The sequence below is a fragment of the Marmota flaviventris genome, chromosome 8, assembly GCF_047511675.1.
Source record: "Marmota flaviventris isolate mMarFla1 chromosome 8, mMarFla1.hap1, whole genome shotgun sequence".
In the NCBI taxonomy this organism is placed as follows: domain Eukaryota; kingdom Metazoa; phylum Chordata; class Mammalia; order Rodentia; family Sciuridae; genus Marmota; species Marmota flaviventris.
This window is the reverse complement of record NC_092505.1, coordinates 94,405,427-94,424,253: the sequence shown is the minus strand read 5'-3', so window position 1 is coordinate 94,424,253 and position 18,827 is coordinate 94,405,427. Positions and strand designations below refer to the sequence as shown.

Sequence of the window (18,827 nt, the reverse complement as noted above, 5' to 3'; positions counted from 1 at the left end):
GTGTCAGGCACTGTTCCAGGAACTGAACGTGTTCTGACTCCTTTCAGGTAGAGGGTATTAAAGCACAGTAGTAGGCAGTCAATAAATATTGGCTGTTTCTTGAATCCTTTCATATCTCTTAATAACTCACATACCCCACTTCTCAACAGTTGATTGTTAATATTTACTGCTCATCATCCCTACCTTCTGTATAATTCTACACAGAATGAAAACAAGAGTATACAGACCAGAGTGAAAACCTGGCCCTATAACTTAGGTAGACAGACATTTTAATCCTGCTGTTCTGCTTTAGTTCTGCTTCGGTTCTGCTTCATGTAAAACGGGATGCTAATGCCTCATTCTCAGGTAGGTAGGGAAGTTAGATGAGTTCCTCCCTCAGCCACCATCCCACAGGGCTCCTCTTCTGTCCCCTCTTGCTCTTGTTTCCAGGCTGTTCTGTTGGTTCTCTTGATCATACTTGTATGAGTTAAGACAAAGATTATCCTTGTCTATCCTTTATGCTTTCTTCTCTAGCTGTTTTATCTTAGTATCTAGGCCAAGGATAGCAAGAACACTATAGAAGATTTTCAGTAAATGCTTACAGAAATGAACAAGACATGATAAAGAATCAAACCACTGCTACTTGCCATCAGGCTGACTTTCTTCGTTAGCTTGAGAATTAGGGAGGATAAGTGCATCAATTTTTTTTAAAGAGAGGTGGTTTTTTGTTGTTGTGTTTTGTTTTTAAAAGCAGGCAAGGCTTGTAGAACTTAAGTTAGGAGAACCTTGGATTCAGCCTTCATCCTCTGAGGCTCTGATAGGTGGTATATTAGTTTGCCTGGGCTGCCAGAACAGAATCCCAACAGGCTCAGTCTGGCTTACACAACATAAATTTTCTTAGTTCTGGAGGCTGGAAGTCTGAGGTTGAGGTGGTGGGCAGATCTGGTTTCTTCTAAGGCCTGTCACCAGACATGTAGATGGTTATGTTTCTTTGGTGTCTTCACATGGACTTCCCCTGTCTCGGTATGTCTAATCTCCTCTTATAAAGATGGTGGTCACACACTGGATGAGAGCCCAGTCCTGTGACCTTGTTTTACCTTAATTACTCTTCAAAAGGCACTTTCTAAGGCACTGAGCATCAGGACTTCAACATGAATTTTTGGGTAAGTGGGACACAATTCAGTCCCATAATGGGTGGCAGTCTTAGAACTTAGCTTAGTGATCTTTTTCAAGGTTCTATGCCTCTCCAGAGAAGGTACATGAATGACGATTCTGTTGAGTCACAGAGCTGGGAAAAATCTCGATGAAGAGCCTTGCATCTGACTTACTAGGACTTAGTCTAATTTTTCTCTTTTTATTTTTCTCAGGCTCTGTAGATGAGTCTTACTGCTTAGCACCTACTTTTTTCATCATAGACTATTCAGTGCTTAGCACATAGTGTCAGGAAATAATTGTTGAATTGAATACAGGTGATTTGTCTGCCTCTGGAAATTGTCACAATTTCATTCATCCAAGAAGGAAATGAATCTGTCTCTTCCATAGGCATTTAAGAAGATTGAAGTCTTGTTGCCTCAGGATTTTTGGACTGAACTCTTTCAGATGTCTAAGTTCTAAAATACAATAATACATTGACTTATGAACCATCTTTATGAAAGAATGTTATTGCCACTATTTTCTAAGTCACTTATTCTTTTGTGCATTATGATTGCTCCTGCATAACAAAAGCAAAATCTCCTTAGGCGTAGTTCACAACTGAATTTGATAACTAAAATATGTTGCAATTTATGTTATAGAAGAACAGTAAGCAAAATATTAATACATACTTTTGGCTTTTTTGTGTAGGCCCGAGTTTGATAAGAGCAGGTTTCTGAAAGTTTCCCATTGTGTGTGTACATGTGTGAGTACATTCACAAACACCATGGAATAATTTAAGATAATTAGAAATGGGACTGTCAAACACTTTTTATGTGTGCAGGCAATTTGTGGTTTCAGAAGCTACTTAAATTTTCTAACTGGGAACTTTTCAGTGTGTGTATGAAGGGTAATTTATCCTTCAGATTGGCATTTATTAATTTTTTTAAGAAGTACAAGTATTCTTACAAAATACAGTAGTAAAAGATAATCGTATGGCTTCACATCTTCATTTTTGTTTCTTTTTTTCCTCTTGATTGTAATTTTTTCTTAGTGCTTTTTGACAAAGCACTTTATTTTTTCTTAGTGCTTTTTTTAAAAAGTACTTTGTTATAGTAAGTCAGAAATTATATAAGATGAGCATGATGGTGCATGCCTGTAATCCCAGAGGCTTGGGAGGCTCAGGAAGGGGGATCGCAAGTTCAAGGCTAGACTCAGCAACTTAATGAGTTCATAAGCAACTTAGCAAGATCCTGTCTCCAAATAAAATTTTTTTCAAAAAAGGAGGGGGGTGGCTGGGATATGGCTCAGTGATTAAGCACTCCTGGGTTTGATCCCTGTTACGAAAGGAAAGGAAAGGAGGGGAGGGGCAGGGAGAGATCATATGATACTATGAAAATAATTTATTTTTATCATTTTAACTACCTTTGTTTACAAGCACAAGAAGATCTTCTTCATATTAAATGTGAGCTCTGTTTCTGTTTTATTACATCAGTGAAGTCCATGCACCTGGTTGACTATTGGACATTTAATTTATTGAAATAAAAAAGGTTGTATGTGTGTAGAAAACAGATATTTTGCTTCTGTGATCTTCTAGATTGGATTAAGATCTCGTGAAAGAGAAATATCTGGAATATACATTACGTTTTTCTTAATAACTAGTGGAAGGTAGAGAAGGGAAAAAAAGACACTAGAATAATTAATGTTTGTATCAGATGATAAGAATAATACAAAACATATTTATACTAAAATCATGCAGAATGTTCTACCAAACAGTATATTTCCACTCTGCATTTTACACGAAAAGAAGGTACTTTGTGTTAATTATCAATACATGCATAAGAATTTCCAATGTCATGCTTTAAACACATTTCATATGCTGTGGTAAATTAGCATCTGTGCATTTATAAATTAATTTATAAATGCATTTATAAATTAATTTATAAATAATTAGTTTGTGAAGGCCCAGAAGAGGTTACATGTATTAGAGAACATAGTAAAAGTTGTCTTGAGTGAGCTTTGATTTAGAATCTAAATTTTAAGGAGTTAATATTATTTTATTTGAGGAAATGTTAACATAGTGAGAACTTTTATGTTAAAATACGAAAACTTTTATTTTCTTAGGATAAAATGAATGGCTGTTAATTCAAGCTAAACTTATCACTTTGTACACTAAAATATAGACTAAACAGTGATAGACTTGCCAATTTGGCTTAAGCAATATTTTAAAAAATGAGCCTAAGTATAGTTTATTTTTGTTGTTAGACATGATTAAGTTATTTTATTTTGGCCTATAATCAACCTCCTGAGGTGTAATGAGGAATTTATTTCAATATACGGGCTCAATTTTCTGACTTTTTATTAAAAAAAAAAGAAAGAAAAAACAAAAAAAAAATTTAAAAACCAAACTTCCTGTCAGAGTGTATGCATTGATTGTCTTCAAGGATTGATATTGGTGTGTCTCCTCAGTGGCCTGTTCTTGGCTTGCAAGTTTATTCTGTTTCTAATGTTTGCAGTACTGGGCATTGAACCCAGACCCTTGGATATCTTAGGCAGTCCTCTACCACTGAGCCACACCTTCTGTCCCCCAAGTGTACTCTGCAGGGATCTATTCTGAGGGCCATTCTCTCAGCTGTCTCAGTCCTACAATTCCTTGAGGTCCTTGAAACCTTTCCTGATTCTGTTATCCCATGCCCTCCTATGTACACACCCCACAGCTTTGCCTTTAATTACAGTGTCAGTTGCAGTCACTCTTTCTTTTCTTGAGTTTTACCAAAATTGTTTACACTTTGAGCAGTTAGCATGATGCTGGCCACAGAGGCAGTAAGTGTTGGTCTCACACTGCCTTAGTCGCCTTCCTTGAGTGAGTTGAAAAACATTCAGAGGAAGTGTGGATAGAGTGTTGATCACCTCACTTTCCTCATATCAGACTTGCCCTTCACAGTACTGCCCTTCCCGGCACTCACTATAGCTTCTGGACAACTTGGGAGCAAAAGTGTCCACCCTGATTTGGGATTGCCCAACTTTTTCATTGGTCAGAATCCATTCATTTCATCCACATCCTTAATCCCCAGATTAAATGGTCTTTTAGGGCACTTGTGTGGCTTGTGACACTAATGTTCCTTTTGTTTCCTAAAGCCCTTATGTTGCATGTTAAAGCAGGAATGGGGTAGAATGCTGTTGCGTAGATCTGGAAGCATAGCCCTGGAAACATGCTCCTAACACCCAGAAAGAAGCCATTGAGCTGATAGGTACATTCAGAATTACTCCTAAAATCAATTTAAGCACACATGTTTACTTAGAATGAAGCTGGTGAAAAGTTTATGACAAAAATGTTTGTGGGACTGGGGATATAGCCCAGTTGGTAGAGTGCCTCCCTTACGTGCACAAGGCCCTGGGTTCAATCTGCAGCACCACCAAAACCAAAAAACAAGATTTGTTATCAAGCTGTTGGTCTCCTTGAAAAGTTTGGTGAAGTCAGAATTAGATGGTTGATAGTTTGTTTTTGCACATTTTAATAGTTAAATGTTATCACTGCTAGAACTCATTTTAAATCTCATCATGAGTAGATGAATTACAAAAATCAGAATATAACATACTTTTTTTTGAATAGGTGAAAGAAGAATAAAATGAACAAATTATTAATTCCATATATGTTCATAATAAATAATGTATACTATATTTTCTCTTTTGGCTTTTTCTTTAGGTGATTGAAGACAGTACTGGAGTCCGCCGGGTGGTGGTGACACCCCAGTCTCCCGAGTGTTATCCCCCAAGCTACCCCTCAGCCATGTCTCCAACCCACCACCTGCCCCCCTACCTGACCCACCATCCGCATTTCATTCATAACTCGCACACGGCTTACTACCCACCTGTTACTGGACCTGGAGACATGCCGCCTCAGTTTTTTCCTCAGCATCACCTTCCCCCGACAATATATGGCGAGCAAGGTGAGTAGATTATTGCTGGCTCCAGGAACTGCTGAAACTGTGTGCAACACTTAGACAAAAGGGCACTCATAAGCTATCTATCTGGTCTGCAGCTCATGGGAAATTCCCAGCTTCCATTGTCCTGAATTGTGTCTTGGAATGATTATATTGTGGGCTGCAGCCCTCTTTCTTTCTCTCAGTTTCCCCACATTCCCACAGTTTTTCCAATTTTTCTACCCCACAAAGACCAAGGAATGGAATAGCCACTTCTTTAGAAGAACCAGTGATCTGTCTCATATGTTTCTGTGTCCTGTTCTCCTATGTTTATGTAAGAATGGCCCGAGGCAGAACTGTGGCACAGTATTTCTTTGGCATTGGTATGGGCTAGCAGTAGAAAGGAAATTGAAGTGTTTTGTGCCCTATTTCCAATGTTAGAGGATTGTGAAGTCTCAATATCCTTTTGGTTTCCCAAAAGATCTGTCTTGGCAGAACTCAGAAATTCCCTGGCTGTTGACGTGGCCCACCAGAGCTTGCTTTTATTTCGAGACTAACCATTAGTGCAGCCACAGTTCCTTGGTTGTTAGGCAAATGCTTACCTTGCCATGAAAAGAGCCTCTGAGCTACTGAGATGCCTTTTTAAAGTTTTGGTCTGGATGTTGGTTTAGTCTAAGCTCTTCTCTATCAAAATGGAACCCAGATAAGTGAGGTAAAAATTAGATTTTAACCTTTTAAGAGTTTGCAAAATGATTTTCTTCTGTGAGCTGAAACATTTTATGGCTTTAAACACCTATTATATTGGTTCAGGTAAATTGGATGAGAAATACTTGTTACATTGTATAATTTTTGAACAAGTTATCTTGCTTTCTCCTATCAATACCAATTCTCTTCTCAATTTTTTCCTATATATTCATCTCACATTGCAGTTTTTTTTTTCCTTATTATAGAAAGAAAAATTTGAGATGAGTAATTCAGGTGAAATATACTGTTGTAATTTAGGGACAGAAATTTTTTAAGGTAGTCAGAAATTTAGCATAATTCAGAAAAATCAAGATGTGAGAAAATGATAGCAAAACATGAAATCAGTAGCGCCAGCTGCATCAATAATTTTTTCAGTAATTTGATCTTTTTTGCCTAATGACATAAACAAACCCATCAGGGAGTGGGCATATAAAACAGAAACACAGAAAAATAATTAAGTTAACTTTTAAAAAACGTAGTCACCATTTTGACACAGTAAATATTAAATATTGGAAAGTTTGTTAGAGTTTTCTAGCTGGATCCAAGCTGCGGTAACATTAGGAAGCACCTTGGCTATTGACTTACCCCTTGATCATACTCTTCTGACTTGCCTTATTTTAGCTTGTTATCAGAATGTCATTTTGTAAATGGTGTCCTTTGCCTTTTTTTTTTTCTTTTGAACATAAAAAGGAATATTTATTTTGAATGAGAAAACACAAAAATCCTCTAAGTTTTAAAAATTGACAAGCACATTCAACCTTTCACACAGTTGTACATCCATGGATTTAACCAACCTGGCATCAAAAACATTAAATTATAGTAGCACTGAAAATATACAAACTATTTTCTTTTCATTATACCCTAAACAGTACCGTTTACCAACTATTTATGTAGTATTTGATTAGTTATTATGAGTAATCTTTGCATTTTTAGGCAGAGTAATACTGTGACTTAAATCACTATTAGAATTAAACCAAAAATTGCATAGTATGTTGCTTTCTTGGTGTTTTTGTTCTGATTTCATTAAAGTAACAACAATAATTTACAAGTAAAAGTTCCTTAATCGAACTGAAGACAGCAGTGAAACAAAGTCCCTTTAAAAAGTCATTTATGTATTTTCTTGTCTTAGTTCTTGATGTGTATACCTAAAAAAGGCAAATTAAACATTAATTTACTAAGTGATAAGAGTTTAGAAAGTTGTTAACATGTTTTAAATTATTATGTGTCCATGATGAATATTGTAAATCTCAAGTGGGTTGCATTGTAGCATTTAAAAATGTTTATCATTCATCTGGTATATTTTGGTGTAGTTTATTTGAATATATATGTAGGTCTGTGTGTGTTCTTACACATTTTCTACTGCAAATTGATTGTCTTATGACAATTCATATAAAAATTTTTTCCTTTAGCTGTGTGAACAAAAAGAAAAGAAAAAATAGAATTTTACCATGGAACAATTGAAATATCAGTTGTTAAATTAGACAGGGTATCCATATATTCCTGGGGCAAGTCCCAGTTGAAGGGTATCGGGAGTTCTTCCTTTTTACTTGCAGAAGTGTTCAGGGTTGGGTGGTGGTTTATGTGGTTACTTTATGGGAGGCTCTTTTTTCTTATAAAGATGTAAGACCCAGTGTCTTTGTTACACACTGTCCTTTATTTTGAAAGTAAAGATTGGACCCTAGGGTACTTTATCACTGAACTACATCTCCAGCCCCTTTTATTTTTTATTTTGAGACAGGGTCTCATTCAGTTGCCCAGCTTGGCCTCAAACTTGATATCCTCCTGCCTCAGCTTCCAGTTACTAGAATTAAAGGCATGTGCCGCCATGCCCAGCTCCATTGTTGTTTCTGTTGATGCCTAAAGATAATTTCACATTGATTTAAAAATACAGGTTTAAGATAAATATCTCTCTAAGACCCTAAGATTATATTGCAGATTCCCATTATCCTTTTGAGCCACTTAAAAATACACATAATGAAGTCAGGGAGCAACCCACTTCTGCCTTGCCTTGGATTACTGCAGAAGAGCAGTTTGAGACCACACCTCCCTGGCACCAGATTGCCAAGATGGCTTATCTTTGCCTCATGCTTTGTCCTTGGACTTTGTCCTGATTCCATTTTTTGTTTTGTTTTTAATGACAATTTCTCATTGCATTATTTTAGCAGTTTTCTTCAAATTTTGGCTTTTCTGAATGCTGCAAATAACTCCTTATATTCTGGTTGCTATCTACCTTCCAGTAGTAATACTATTCTGTCTATAAGGATAAATATTCATTTAGATATCTTGATTCTGACTACACGTTTTTCAAAGGGTAGTTTGTCTATCCTTTTCATGAATTGCAACTGTTAAAACCATTTTGACAGGCAAATAAAACTGAATTATAAATTTAACTAGAATACAAACTCTTTGAGGACAACTTTTTCTTTTTTGTTTGTCTCCATAGTTTATGGAAAATTTCTAAACATGCCATATGGTCTTTTTGAATGTGTATGTGTGGTTTTTTGTTTTTATTTTAACTTGGAGAAGAACCCTCATCTCTTTTTGTCTTTTATTTTGAAACAGGGTCTCACTAAATTTCCTAGATCCTCCCTAAATTGCTGAGGCCAGCCTCAAACTTGCAATCCTCTTGTCTCAGCCTCCTAAGATGCTGGGATTTCAGGCGTGAGACACTGTGCCTAGCTAAACATGCCTTGTGGTCATTAATAATTGATTATTTATTGATTCATTAGAAACAAACAGGAATGTTTTAAACATGTACAATATATATAGCATTTTCTTAAAACATTTTTTATAATGTACTTAGTAGTACTTTAGACTTCTTCAGGGATCAGGTCATTTGACCTTTTAATCATTTATTATTGAAAATATGGGCTGAGCTTGCATTTGTCACACCCATCCATTTTAGAAATTATACCACTCTATGGAATGTCAAGCTACATTACCCGGGAAGACCAGTACAGCAAGCCTCCGCACAAAAAACTGAAGGACCGCCAGATTGACCGCCAGAACCGCCTCAATAGCCCTCCTTCATCCATCTACAAAAGCAACTGCACAACAGTATACAATGGCTACGGGAAGGGTCACAGTGGTGGAGGCGGCGGAGGAGGGGGAGGCGGCAGCGGTGGCGGGCCAGGAATCAAGAAAACAGAACGGCGAGCAAGGAGCAGTCCAAAGTCAAATGATTCAGACTTGCAAGGTAATATGACCACAGCCATGAGGAATAAATCATCCCAAAGGAGCCATCTTTGACCTAAAGAACATTATTTCATGGTGGTTGGTTTTTCTGGTGTGGATGATCTGGTGTAGTCCTCTCTGTTCTGTTTTTTTTAGTAAGAATAGACTATTTTATTTTATTTTTTTGTGGTCCCAGGGGTCAAACCCAGGGCCTCATGCACACTAGGCAAGTACTCTACTTTGAGCTACACAAACAGCCCTTTTTTTCTTTTGAGATAGGATCTTACTAAGTTGCCCAGGCTAGCCTCAAATTTGCAATCCTCCTTCCTCAGCCTCCCAAGCAGCTGGGGTTATAAGTATGTGCCACTGCATTGGGCATTAATATTGCTTTTTCAGAACATGTGCTATGTAACTTTTTACTTATTTCTCAGTAACAGTTATCTGCATTTTCACATTAGCCTACTTGTATTGTTTCACTCTAACTAGACAGATATGGAAGAAATCCAAATATGGGGCTATTTTAGATCTCAAAATAATTATGTCTTATAAAACCAGATATTATTTCCATGCTTTAGAGGAGTCTGTCATCACATAACAGGAATATATATATATATATATATATATACACACACACATACATATACACATACATACAGTTGTAGGCATCAGATACTGTTCAGTGCCACCTTTGGCATCCTGAGTGAAGTATTCATAGAACAAGAATAAAATGGATGGATCAGGCTTAGCACATTCAGATGGAGAGATATCAGCTTAGAAAGGCTTGTGTTTTGGTTAGATTAATTTTATGGGCTAGATTGGTAGAATGGGAGAGAAAGGTATATGTATTTTCAATGAAGTGTTCAGGTAAGATTTGAATATTTGATGCCACAGGAGCAAAAAGTTGACTTCTTATAAAAGCATATAGCAGAAGTAACTTGGATAAAGCAAAAGAAGGTAACATTTTCAAAAGTATGTGAGTCCTCAGATCAAATGACTAGAAAACAAAGATGTGAACAATTGTCAGACAGGACGTGGACTGATTGTGGCACTCACTGAAGTCACTGAAGACTCCTTATTGCTTATCAACTTAGGAACAGGGAATGTGTCTGAGAATGTGGTTGTGAATGAAAAGGATGGAAGTTGTTGAGTCTATTGACATGTCTAAGAAAGACAGGACTCTGACTGGGAGAGGAAAACTCTGTACAACCAAACACTGCCATTACATTTCCTCCCAGGTTATTTATAATGAGTGAATTGTAGCACGAGGTAGAGGAATAGTAACTATAGTGAAATGTGACTTTATTATGGATTCTTTTTTTTTGTTCTTTATTGCTTTAAGTATCTTCCATATTTTATGCAGTTATGTATTACTATGAAACAAAACATAAACAAGTATCCTATGAAAGATACTTAAGTTGCAAAGTTGCAAGAGTATTTTAAATATATCTTAAGGAAAGTGCTGTGTCTGATATATAAAATATGGTTTTTTTGGGGGGGGCAAGGCAGGGGTGTCACTATTTTGCCCACACTAGACTTGAACTTCTGGGCTGAAGTGATCTTCCTACCTCAGCCTCCCAAATAGCTGGGATTATAGGCATGTACCATTGTGCTTGGCATTAAAATAATTTTAGTGAAATGATACTATAGTTTCTGAGTTGGAATTAGTTTATTTTTAGAAGTACTTTACATTTTGATTAATACCAATACTTGTAATTTATTAGTGCTTTAGAGTTATACAAATAGTTGGGTTCGTTTTTGACAAAAATTGTCCATGCATGGAATTTAATTTTACTTCATTTCAATCCCCAGTCTCCACCCTTCCCACTCTCCTCCTCCTTTCTTTTATTCCCCTTCTTTTATTGGTCTTCCCTTCACTTACTTATTTATTTTAATATTTTTTTTTTGTTTTAGTGGACACAATACCTTTATTTCATTTATTTATTTTTATGTGATGCTGAAGATCGAACCAGGGCATCACACATGCTAGGCAAGCACTCTACCCCTGAGGTAGAATTCACCTTGGTGTGCACACATATCCATACACACACACATTTGCGTAGTATAATTTTGTCAGATTCTTTCTGCCTTTCCTCTCTATTCCCTTTCCTCCTCCTTTCTTCTTAGTCTCCTCTACTCCACTGGTCTGCCCTATTATGGTTTTTGAGTGACCGCCTCACTCTTTTTCCCCTTGACTTTAGTCTAGTTCCCACATATGAGAGAAAACATTATTGCACTCTTGATTTTGAGTCCGACTTATTTCACATAGCATGATGTTCTCTAGTTCCATCCATTTAATGACAGATGCCATAATTTTATTCTTTTAATCCATTTATCTTTTGATGGACATCTGGACTGGTTCCATAACTTGGCTATTATGAACTGTGGTGTTATAAACTTTGAATTAACTGTATCACTACACTATGCTGATTTTAGTTCTTTTGGATAAATAACAAGAAGTAGGATAGAGGGCTGGGGATGTGGCTCAAGCAGTAGCGCGCTTGCCTGGCATGCGTGCAGCCCGGGTTCGATCCTCAGCACCACATACAAACAAAGATGTTGTGTCCGCCAAAAACTAAAAAATAAAATATTAAAAAATTCTCTCTCTCTCACTCTTTCTTTAAAAAAAAAAAAAAAAAAAAAAAGAAGTAGGATAGCTGGGTCATATGGTGGTTTCAGTCCTAGTTTTTTGAAGAATCTCCATACTGTTTTCCAGAGTGGTTATACTAATTTTCACTCCCACCAACAATGAATGAGTGGTCCTATTCTCCACATCCTTGCAAGGATTTATAATTATTTGTATTCTTGATAATTGCCATCTGATTGGAGTGAGATGAAATCTTAGTATAGTTTTGATTTTCAAGTCCCTGATTGCTAGAGATGGTGAATATTTTTTTATATATATATTTGTTGGCTATTTGGGTTTCTTCTTTTGAGAAATATCAGTTTATGTCTTTTGACCATTTAGTGATGGGGTTATTTTATTATTTATTTATTTTTCCGGTTTTTGTTTTGTTTTGTTTGTTTAGAGCTTTTTGAGTTCTTTATATATTCTGGATATTAATCCCTGTCAGGAGAGAAGCTGGCAAAGCTTTTCTCTAATTCTGTAGGCTTTCTCCTCCCAGTCTGAATTATGTCCTTTGCTGCACAGAAGCTTTTTAATTTGATGGCATCCCACTTATTGATTCTTGGTTTTATTTCTTGAGCTTTGGGGGTCTTGTTTAGGGAAGTTGGTGTCTGTTCCAATATGAGTGTTCACCCTATATTTCTTCAGGCACTTGCAGAGTTTCTGGTCTAATTCCTCAGTCTGATCCATTTTGATTGGACTTTTTTGCATTGTGAGAGATCGGGATTTGGTTTTATCCTTCTACATATGAATATCTCCTTTTCCAGCACATTTCTTAAAAAGACTATCTTTTCTCCAACCTAGTTTTGGTACCTTTGTCAGTATCACATGACTAAGTATGTGAATTTTGTTCTTTGTCTTCTATTCTGTTGCACTGGTCTTCATGTCTATTTTGATGCCAATACCATGCTGGTTTTATTCCCATAGTTCTGTAGTGTAATTTGAGATTAGGTATTGTGATGCCTCCTACATTGATTGCTCTTCTTGCTCCCGATTGCTTTGGCTATTCTGGATACTGATTCTTCCAAATGAATTTTAGGATTATTTTTTCCTAGTTCTATGAAGAATATTATATTTGTACACTTTTATGAAGTGTAAAGTGATCCTTTTTTTGAGAGGGGTACTAGAGATTGAACTCAGGGGCTCTTGACCACCGAGCCATATCTCCAGTCCTTTTTTGTATTTTATTTAGAGACAGGGTCTCACTAAGTTGCTTAGCATCTCATTTTTGTTGAGGCTGGCTTTGAATTCACCATCCTCTTGCCTCAGCCTCCCAAGCTGCTGTGATTACATGCGTGGGTGCCACCGCACCCAGCTAAAGTGATATCTTGATTCTAGTATATAATGAATAGTTTATTAGCAATGTCCCAGCTTAATCATGGCATAGAAGAGAATCCACATAAAACAATTCAGAATGTGTTGTCCTAAGGATAAATTTTTGCCTAAAGAAAAGTAGAAAAGAATGTATAAGTTATCCAGAGAGCTTATGAAATTTGAAATGCTTTGATTACATGATTTGTTCTTTAATAATTTTTGTCTTGCTGTGTACCAAAAAAGATTTGTTAGATGTCTATATAGGTATAACAGAGGCAGGTAAAATAAATTTAAGAATCAACAGGCAAAAGAGACTAACAGAAGGAAAATATGATGATTCAGGGGCTGAAAGTAGTATAGTAATTAATGCAGTTATGGAATAACTTTGGCAAATGCAAATGCCTTTCTTTTATGTGTAGTTATTTCATTATTTATATACTTAAATGTGTTAGCTGCTGTAGGTTTTAATAGGCTCACAGTTGTAAGTGAAGAACTGAGTTTGTATTGAAATCTATACTGAAGTATTTGCTGACACACATCAATATGTTTACAAGCACTTGGCGTTTTTACCTTACATGTGAGAAACAGCTTGTAATTATTTTGAGCATCCTAAGATCTTTGTAGTTGTGTAGAAAGCATGTGATTTTGTTGGGCAATATCAAGATCATGTTTGCCGTGGGTTTCTGGGAGCATGTTTACAATGAAAAGTGGAACAAGCTCAGGCTGAACTTTTATCTCTTGCTCCTTTTAGCATTATATTATTTGCCTTCTCAAAATCACTTGAAGTGCTGCTATTTACCATAAGGGAAAGAATCAGTTGGGCTATATTACTTTATGCACTGCACCTCACTTCAGCAAAGATCTGAGGGTATTTATATGCTAGATAAAAAATACGTTTACTTAAATGAATTTTAAACTTATATCTGCACAAAAACCTGCAAGTGTTTATATTTACTTTTATTCATAATTGCCCAAACTTGGAAGCAACAAAGGATGCCCTTTAGTGGGTAAATGGATAAATGAAGATGTGGGACATCCAGATGTTGGAATATTATTCACTGCTAAAAAGAAATGAGCCCACAAACTATGAAAAGATATGGGGTAATCTAAATTCATATTATTTAGAGGAAGAAGCCAATCTGAAAAAGCTACCTCCTGTAGGATTCCGTCTATATGACATTATGGAAAAGGCAAAACTCTGGAGACAGCAAAAGGATAAGTGGTTACTGGATGTTGGGGTGGGGGGAGAAGGGATGAGTAGCTAGAAGACAGAGGAGTTTTAGGATAATGCAACTGTTCTATATGATAGTGGAATGGTAGATACATGCCATTACATATCCAAATTTATAGAATGGAAAGCACCAACAGTAAATGCAATGTAATCTGGACTTTGGGTGAAAGTGATGTGCCAATGTGAGTTTATCAGTATGTACCTTCTGGTAGGGGATGTTGATAGGTGAGGCAGGCTGTGCATAAGGGCGGGGCAGGGTGTATTGGCAACTCTGGACCTGCCATTCACCTTTGCTGTGAACCTAAAACTCTTAAAAGAAAGAAAAAAAGAAAGCAAAAGGCTATTGAAAGTAATAAGTAAGCATTAGAGGAAATTGAGGACAAGAGAGATGAAGTCATGAATAAGGTTGAATATAAAAGATTACTGTAGAGTTGTTTGATGTGGGCCATACATTTGGTTTTGAGCCTTCATGCTGTCAAAGCAAAGAAGGGAATACGAATCAGAGAAGGCAAAGGCAAACAGTAAAGCACCTGTTGTTCTCAGAGTCCATTATGTTGCTCATGGCCTTGTATGTTGTGGGACACAGGTCTGAATGAGGGAACTTGGGCGTAGCCTCCTAGGCCTGACTTTCCATGGATCCTGTCCTTGGTGTCTCCAGCTAAGAGTCCTTTGCTCCATCTGATTTATAGGAGACTTCCCAGAAGGAACACCTCATGTTTTCAGATGTGTGTTTATTCTCTTCCCTCTCCATCCTATCCTGTGTCATGAAAGCAGCTAAGTCAGAACTGAATGTGCCGCTGTTCCCCTCCTTAAGAACCTCTCTGGCACTCCCCATTGTCTCCAGAGCACAGTCTAAAATGCCTGACCATTGTTCTTTCAGGCCTTGTGGTACTTTAGATTTCTCCACCAGACACCCTATGGTTTGCCCCATCCCATGAATGTGCCTCATAATCGTTTCTTGGCCTGTTCATTCAGTTCCTCTACCTAGCAAATTCCAACTCAGTCCTTCAAGAACCAGCTCAGGGGTGAAGCCTGTCTCCTATGATATCATAATGGCAGATAACTTAGGGGAAAATAATTCCAGATTTTTTACCTCAGTTTTCTCTTCTAGCATTTGCTTTTAGATTGTTGCGTGAGCATCGAGTCCACTGATGTTCAAGGACAAGCATGGACAAATTTGTCCTTGTCTGCCTATTATTGTGCAAGAATTGGGCATTGAGCCTGCTCTGTGGCCAAAGCCCAGTTGAAATGATCATATGGCCTTTCATCACAGAAAGTAAAGGAAATTTCTCTTGTTCCTTATTGAGAAGGAAGTTTCATTCTTTCCATTTTATTCTTGGTAAAAACCAAAGCATTCGCTGTTAGGAGGTTTCTCGGTGGGATACATCAAGTCAGGGTCCAGAATTCTGATTGAAGCACCTTCATTTTCAGCCGAAGCTGTCATCTGTCTTCAGAAGATAAAGTTATCTGGTAGGATAGTTTTTAAAAGATTGTGTGAATTTAGAGTGAAAAAGAAAAGCTTTAGTATAGAACTATTATCCAATAAAACAGAAAGACCAAAATAGTACTGTTGATGGAGGAGGGACAGGTGGGGAGGAGGAGGTGTGTGTGTACAAGGGCAGTGGTCTTGGGAAGGAAGAGGGAGGGGGAGTCACGAGTCTCCAAACTATGTTTTTGTGTATAAAAATATGTAATGTGTGCAGTTGGTACTGCTGACTTTCACCTTATTCCTGGGTCTCAGCCCAAGTGTAAGGATGCCTTTTTCACACTTGATGCGAACAATTTTAAAACATCCTAGGATTGTAGGATTCAGTAGCTTGGGTTTGGTCTGTGTGATATAGAACAGACCATTTCACTGGGCCCTAGTTTTCCTTTCAGAAACCTGAATGGGTAGTTAGGCTTAGTGATTTTTAAAACCTTACCCAAGAGCAGATTTTCTTTTTTCAGACCATCTTATGTAGATCTCCAGCAGTATATGGTATCCTCCACCCCACCACCATCTTACATTCACATGCATATACACCCTGAGCAGAAAGAATTGGAATGCTGGTGATTTATGCAGGGGAACTGGCTCTGTCAGCAGAGAAAATGAACAAACAACATATTTGTGACATTTGACCTTTGGAATTGTTAACAGTCCAAAGATAAGGCTCTCCCAGCCCCACCACCGTAGCTTAGACCCTAGCAACTCAGAGCCTCAGGCCAGAAGCATTAGAACCCTCCTAAAGGTTGGGGAGACATAGTCTCTCTCATGACCTATAGAGGTGGAGCCTTGCGGTCTGTGTTTTATCAGGCACTTGAATGATGATTGGCCCAGTAGCATTTGAGAAATACAGGCTCTTGGAATGCCAAGGCAATTTTAACTAAAGAAATTTTAATAAAGTTTTTATACAGCAGGCGTGCAAAAGTGGTGAGTGGGGTGGGGGTTGGGAGGATTCAGTTAATAAAATGCTTGAGACTGGAGCATCTTCCTGACAGTGTGGGGCATGTCCTGGTGGGGGAGAGTTCCTTCTGGGTTGCTCACACAGAGGTAGCAGCAGCTTATGAGTAGACCTAGAATTTATAGAGCCAGTGGGGGAAAATTGGGCAAAATGGTAAGAATTCCAAATATAGAAGAAAATGAACATACAACTTACTTGTGGCATTTGACCTTTGGAATTGTTAACAGTCCAAAGATTCAGTTACTCTTTAGATCACATTCCAACACATATAGTCATGGTTTCTGTTTATGATACTGAATGTCATCATGAGGACTTTATTCTTGTGCTTTTCTCCTTCAAAGATGACAAATTGCCTTCTGACCCCAGTTGTCCTGATTGGCAGGTTTTTATATTCTAATTATTTCCCAGGTGATCTTCCCTGACATATTTTTCTTCCTGTATTTTGCAATCACTGCTCAGAAACCAGAATCAGACAGTAGTATCTACTTAGCCAAAATTAGCCTGAAAGTTTATTCATAGTAATTATTCATCATTAGAAGAATTATTATACTAAGGTTTGTGATGGTATTTTTGCTTCTGAAAGTCTGGAATTATGAACATTTGTTGGGCCTTGGAATCTGTTCTTGCTGTAGGTGTGGGCTCTGTGCAGGCATTGCTGCATCCTCCTGTGCAGAGCAAAAGGGACTTCCTCTGTTTGGAATTATGTGTCTGATGTTAATAAGGTCTGGAATGTTGGGAGTTAAGGCAGATATTCCTTTCAAATTTCTTTTGGTCTTGGCTCTCTGTAAAAAGATAATGTGGATGCTTCTCTGCTTAAAGTAGGGTAGTTAGTGAGCTTTCATACTTCACTAGTGACTGATTTCTTCTTTGACTTGCAAGCTTTTCCTTCTCTGGAGCACGTACCCTCCTAGGCATGCTCAGGCAGGATGTTTCAAAGACTAGAGACGGTTTTGATCTGATCCTGGACAGGGTTGGGCTCTTTTCCCCTCCGAGTGTGTGCACTTCACTGCATTTGAAACTGTACTGTCTACATGGGGTTTCAGTATTGCTTCGTTGGTAAGGCTTTAGTTAATAACAAATCCTGTGTGTTCATTGTCTTCAGCTGCCTGTAGATCCTGAGCATGGCAAAAATATTAAGAGACACGAAAAAATATTAAAAATGAGCTCAGAGAGTGGAATTCACCCATCTTGCTGCCAAGTACAGTCTGAAAAGTGAAAATAGTCCAAACAAACCCAAGTAACTTTTAATTTTTAAAAGGACAATGTGGACCCCTGGATCAGAATGCAGGAGATGGTCTTCTTGGCAGGACACTGGGCAATTAACACTATTACTTCCATTTCAAATGGAGGCCGCCAGGTTCATCTTGGAGGCCTCTTCTGGTGAGGGCTGAGCAGACTTTGAGATCTTGTATCTTTACGTAAGCTGGAAAACGAGGTTGTTTGGGGGTCAGAAGTTTGTTTTCATAAGGAGTATGGTTTCCAACTTGGTCCGTATGATCTGAGGCCCAGATCATACGGACCAAACTGAGTATTTTTATGTAAGACCACAGTGTGCCAATTCCCCTCTCCTTCTTACTAGATGTTAATTTTACTGGTAAGCAGCAAATTTGGCAGCTCGGCAAAGAGAACTGTGGTGGCCCAAATTGTTGTTAATGAGTAGGGCTTGTGATGGTCTTTATTAAGTTACATCACATCTCCTGTCTTTGACCTTTTGTGTCCCGCCCCCCCCTGTATTTTTTTTGTTACAATCTGGAATGCTTTAAAGATGTTAACTGCATGATTCTCTCAACAGGCAAGATGAGATATTTTTGTCATGTCAGTTTGAAAAGTCTTAACCCATTAAAAAAAAGTCATACTTGAAGCTTCACATTTTCTCTTAAATATAAAAAGGCAAACAACACACACACACACACAAAAAGAAGAAGCTTTGCATTTTCTTTTTAAATTAATGTGCACCAGAAGTTTGAGGGCAGAATTTTGATTAGTTTCTACCATATGTAGTACTTAGCTCTGTAAACCCATATTATTTTCTCTGCCTTTTTGCTTTCTTGGGAGCTGATCAGAGCAGCATTTAGATGACATCAGAACCCATGTTGGTAAAATTCATGTCATTCCTTTAAATAGCAGGTATAAGTGATGATATGGTTTGTTTCTGGTATATATGTAACCTTCAATTTTATTGAATTGAAACTTTTATATGTTTTTCCCTCATTTGACTAAATTGAATTCTGAGTCTAACTGGGTTAGAGTTCATCTTCACATATGTG

At 37.5% G+C, this 18,827-nt stretch overlaps 1 protein-coding gene across 6 annotated transcripts in view; it reads left to right on the top strand.

Moving 5' to 3' along the window:
- The window catches only part of Fndc3b (fibronectin type III domain containing 3B), a 326,246-nt gene that overhangs the window by 180,737 nt on the left and 126,682 nt on the right, over positions 1–18,827 (top strand). For 5 of the 6 annotated variants that reach the window (XM_071615470.1, XM_071615471.1, XM_071615469.1 and 2 more), the window contains exons 5-6: positions 4,817–5,060; positions 8,683–8,973. In XM_071615470.1, the coding sequence (XP_071471571.1) occupies positions 4,817–5,060; positions 8,683–8,973 (535 nt within the window). The remainder of the gene's footprint in view (positions 1–4,816; positions 5,061–8,682; positions 8,974–18,827) is intronic. The other variant, XM_071615472.1, reaches the window with a different exon arrangement.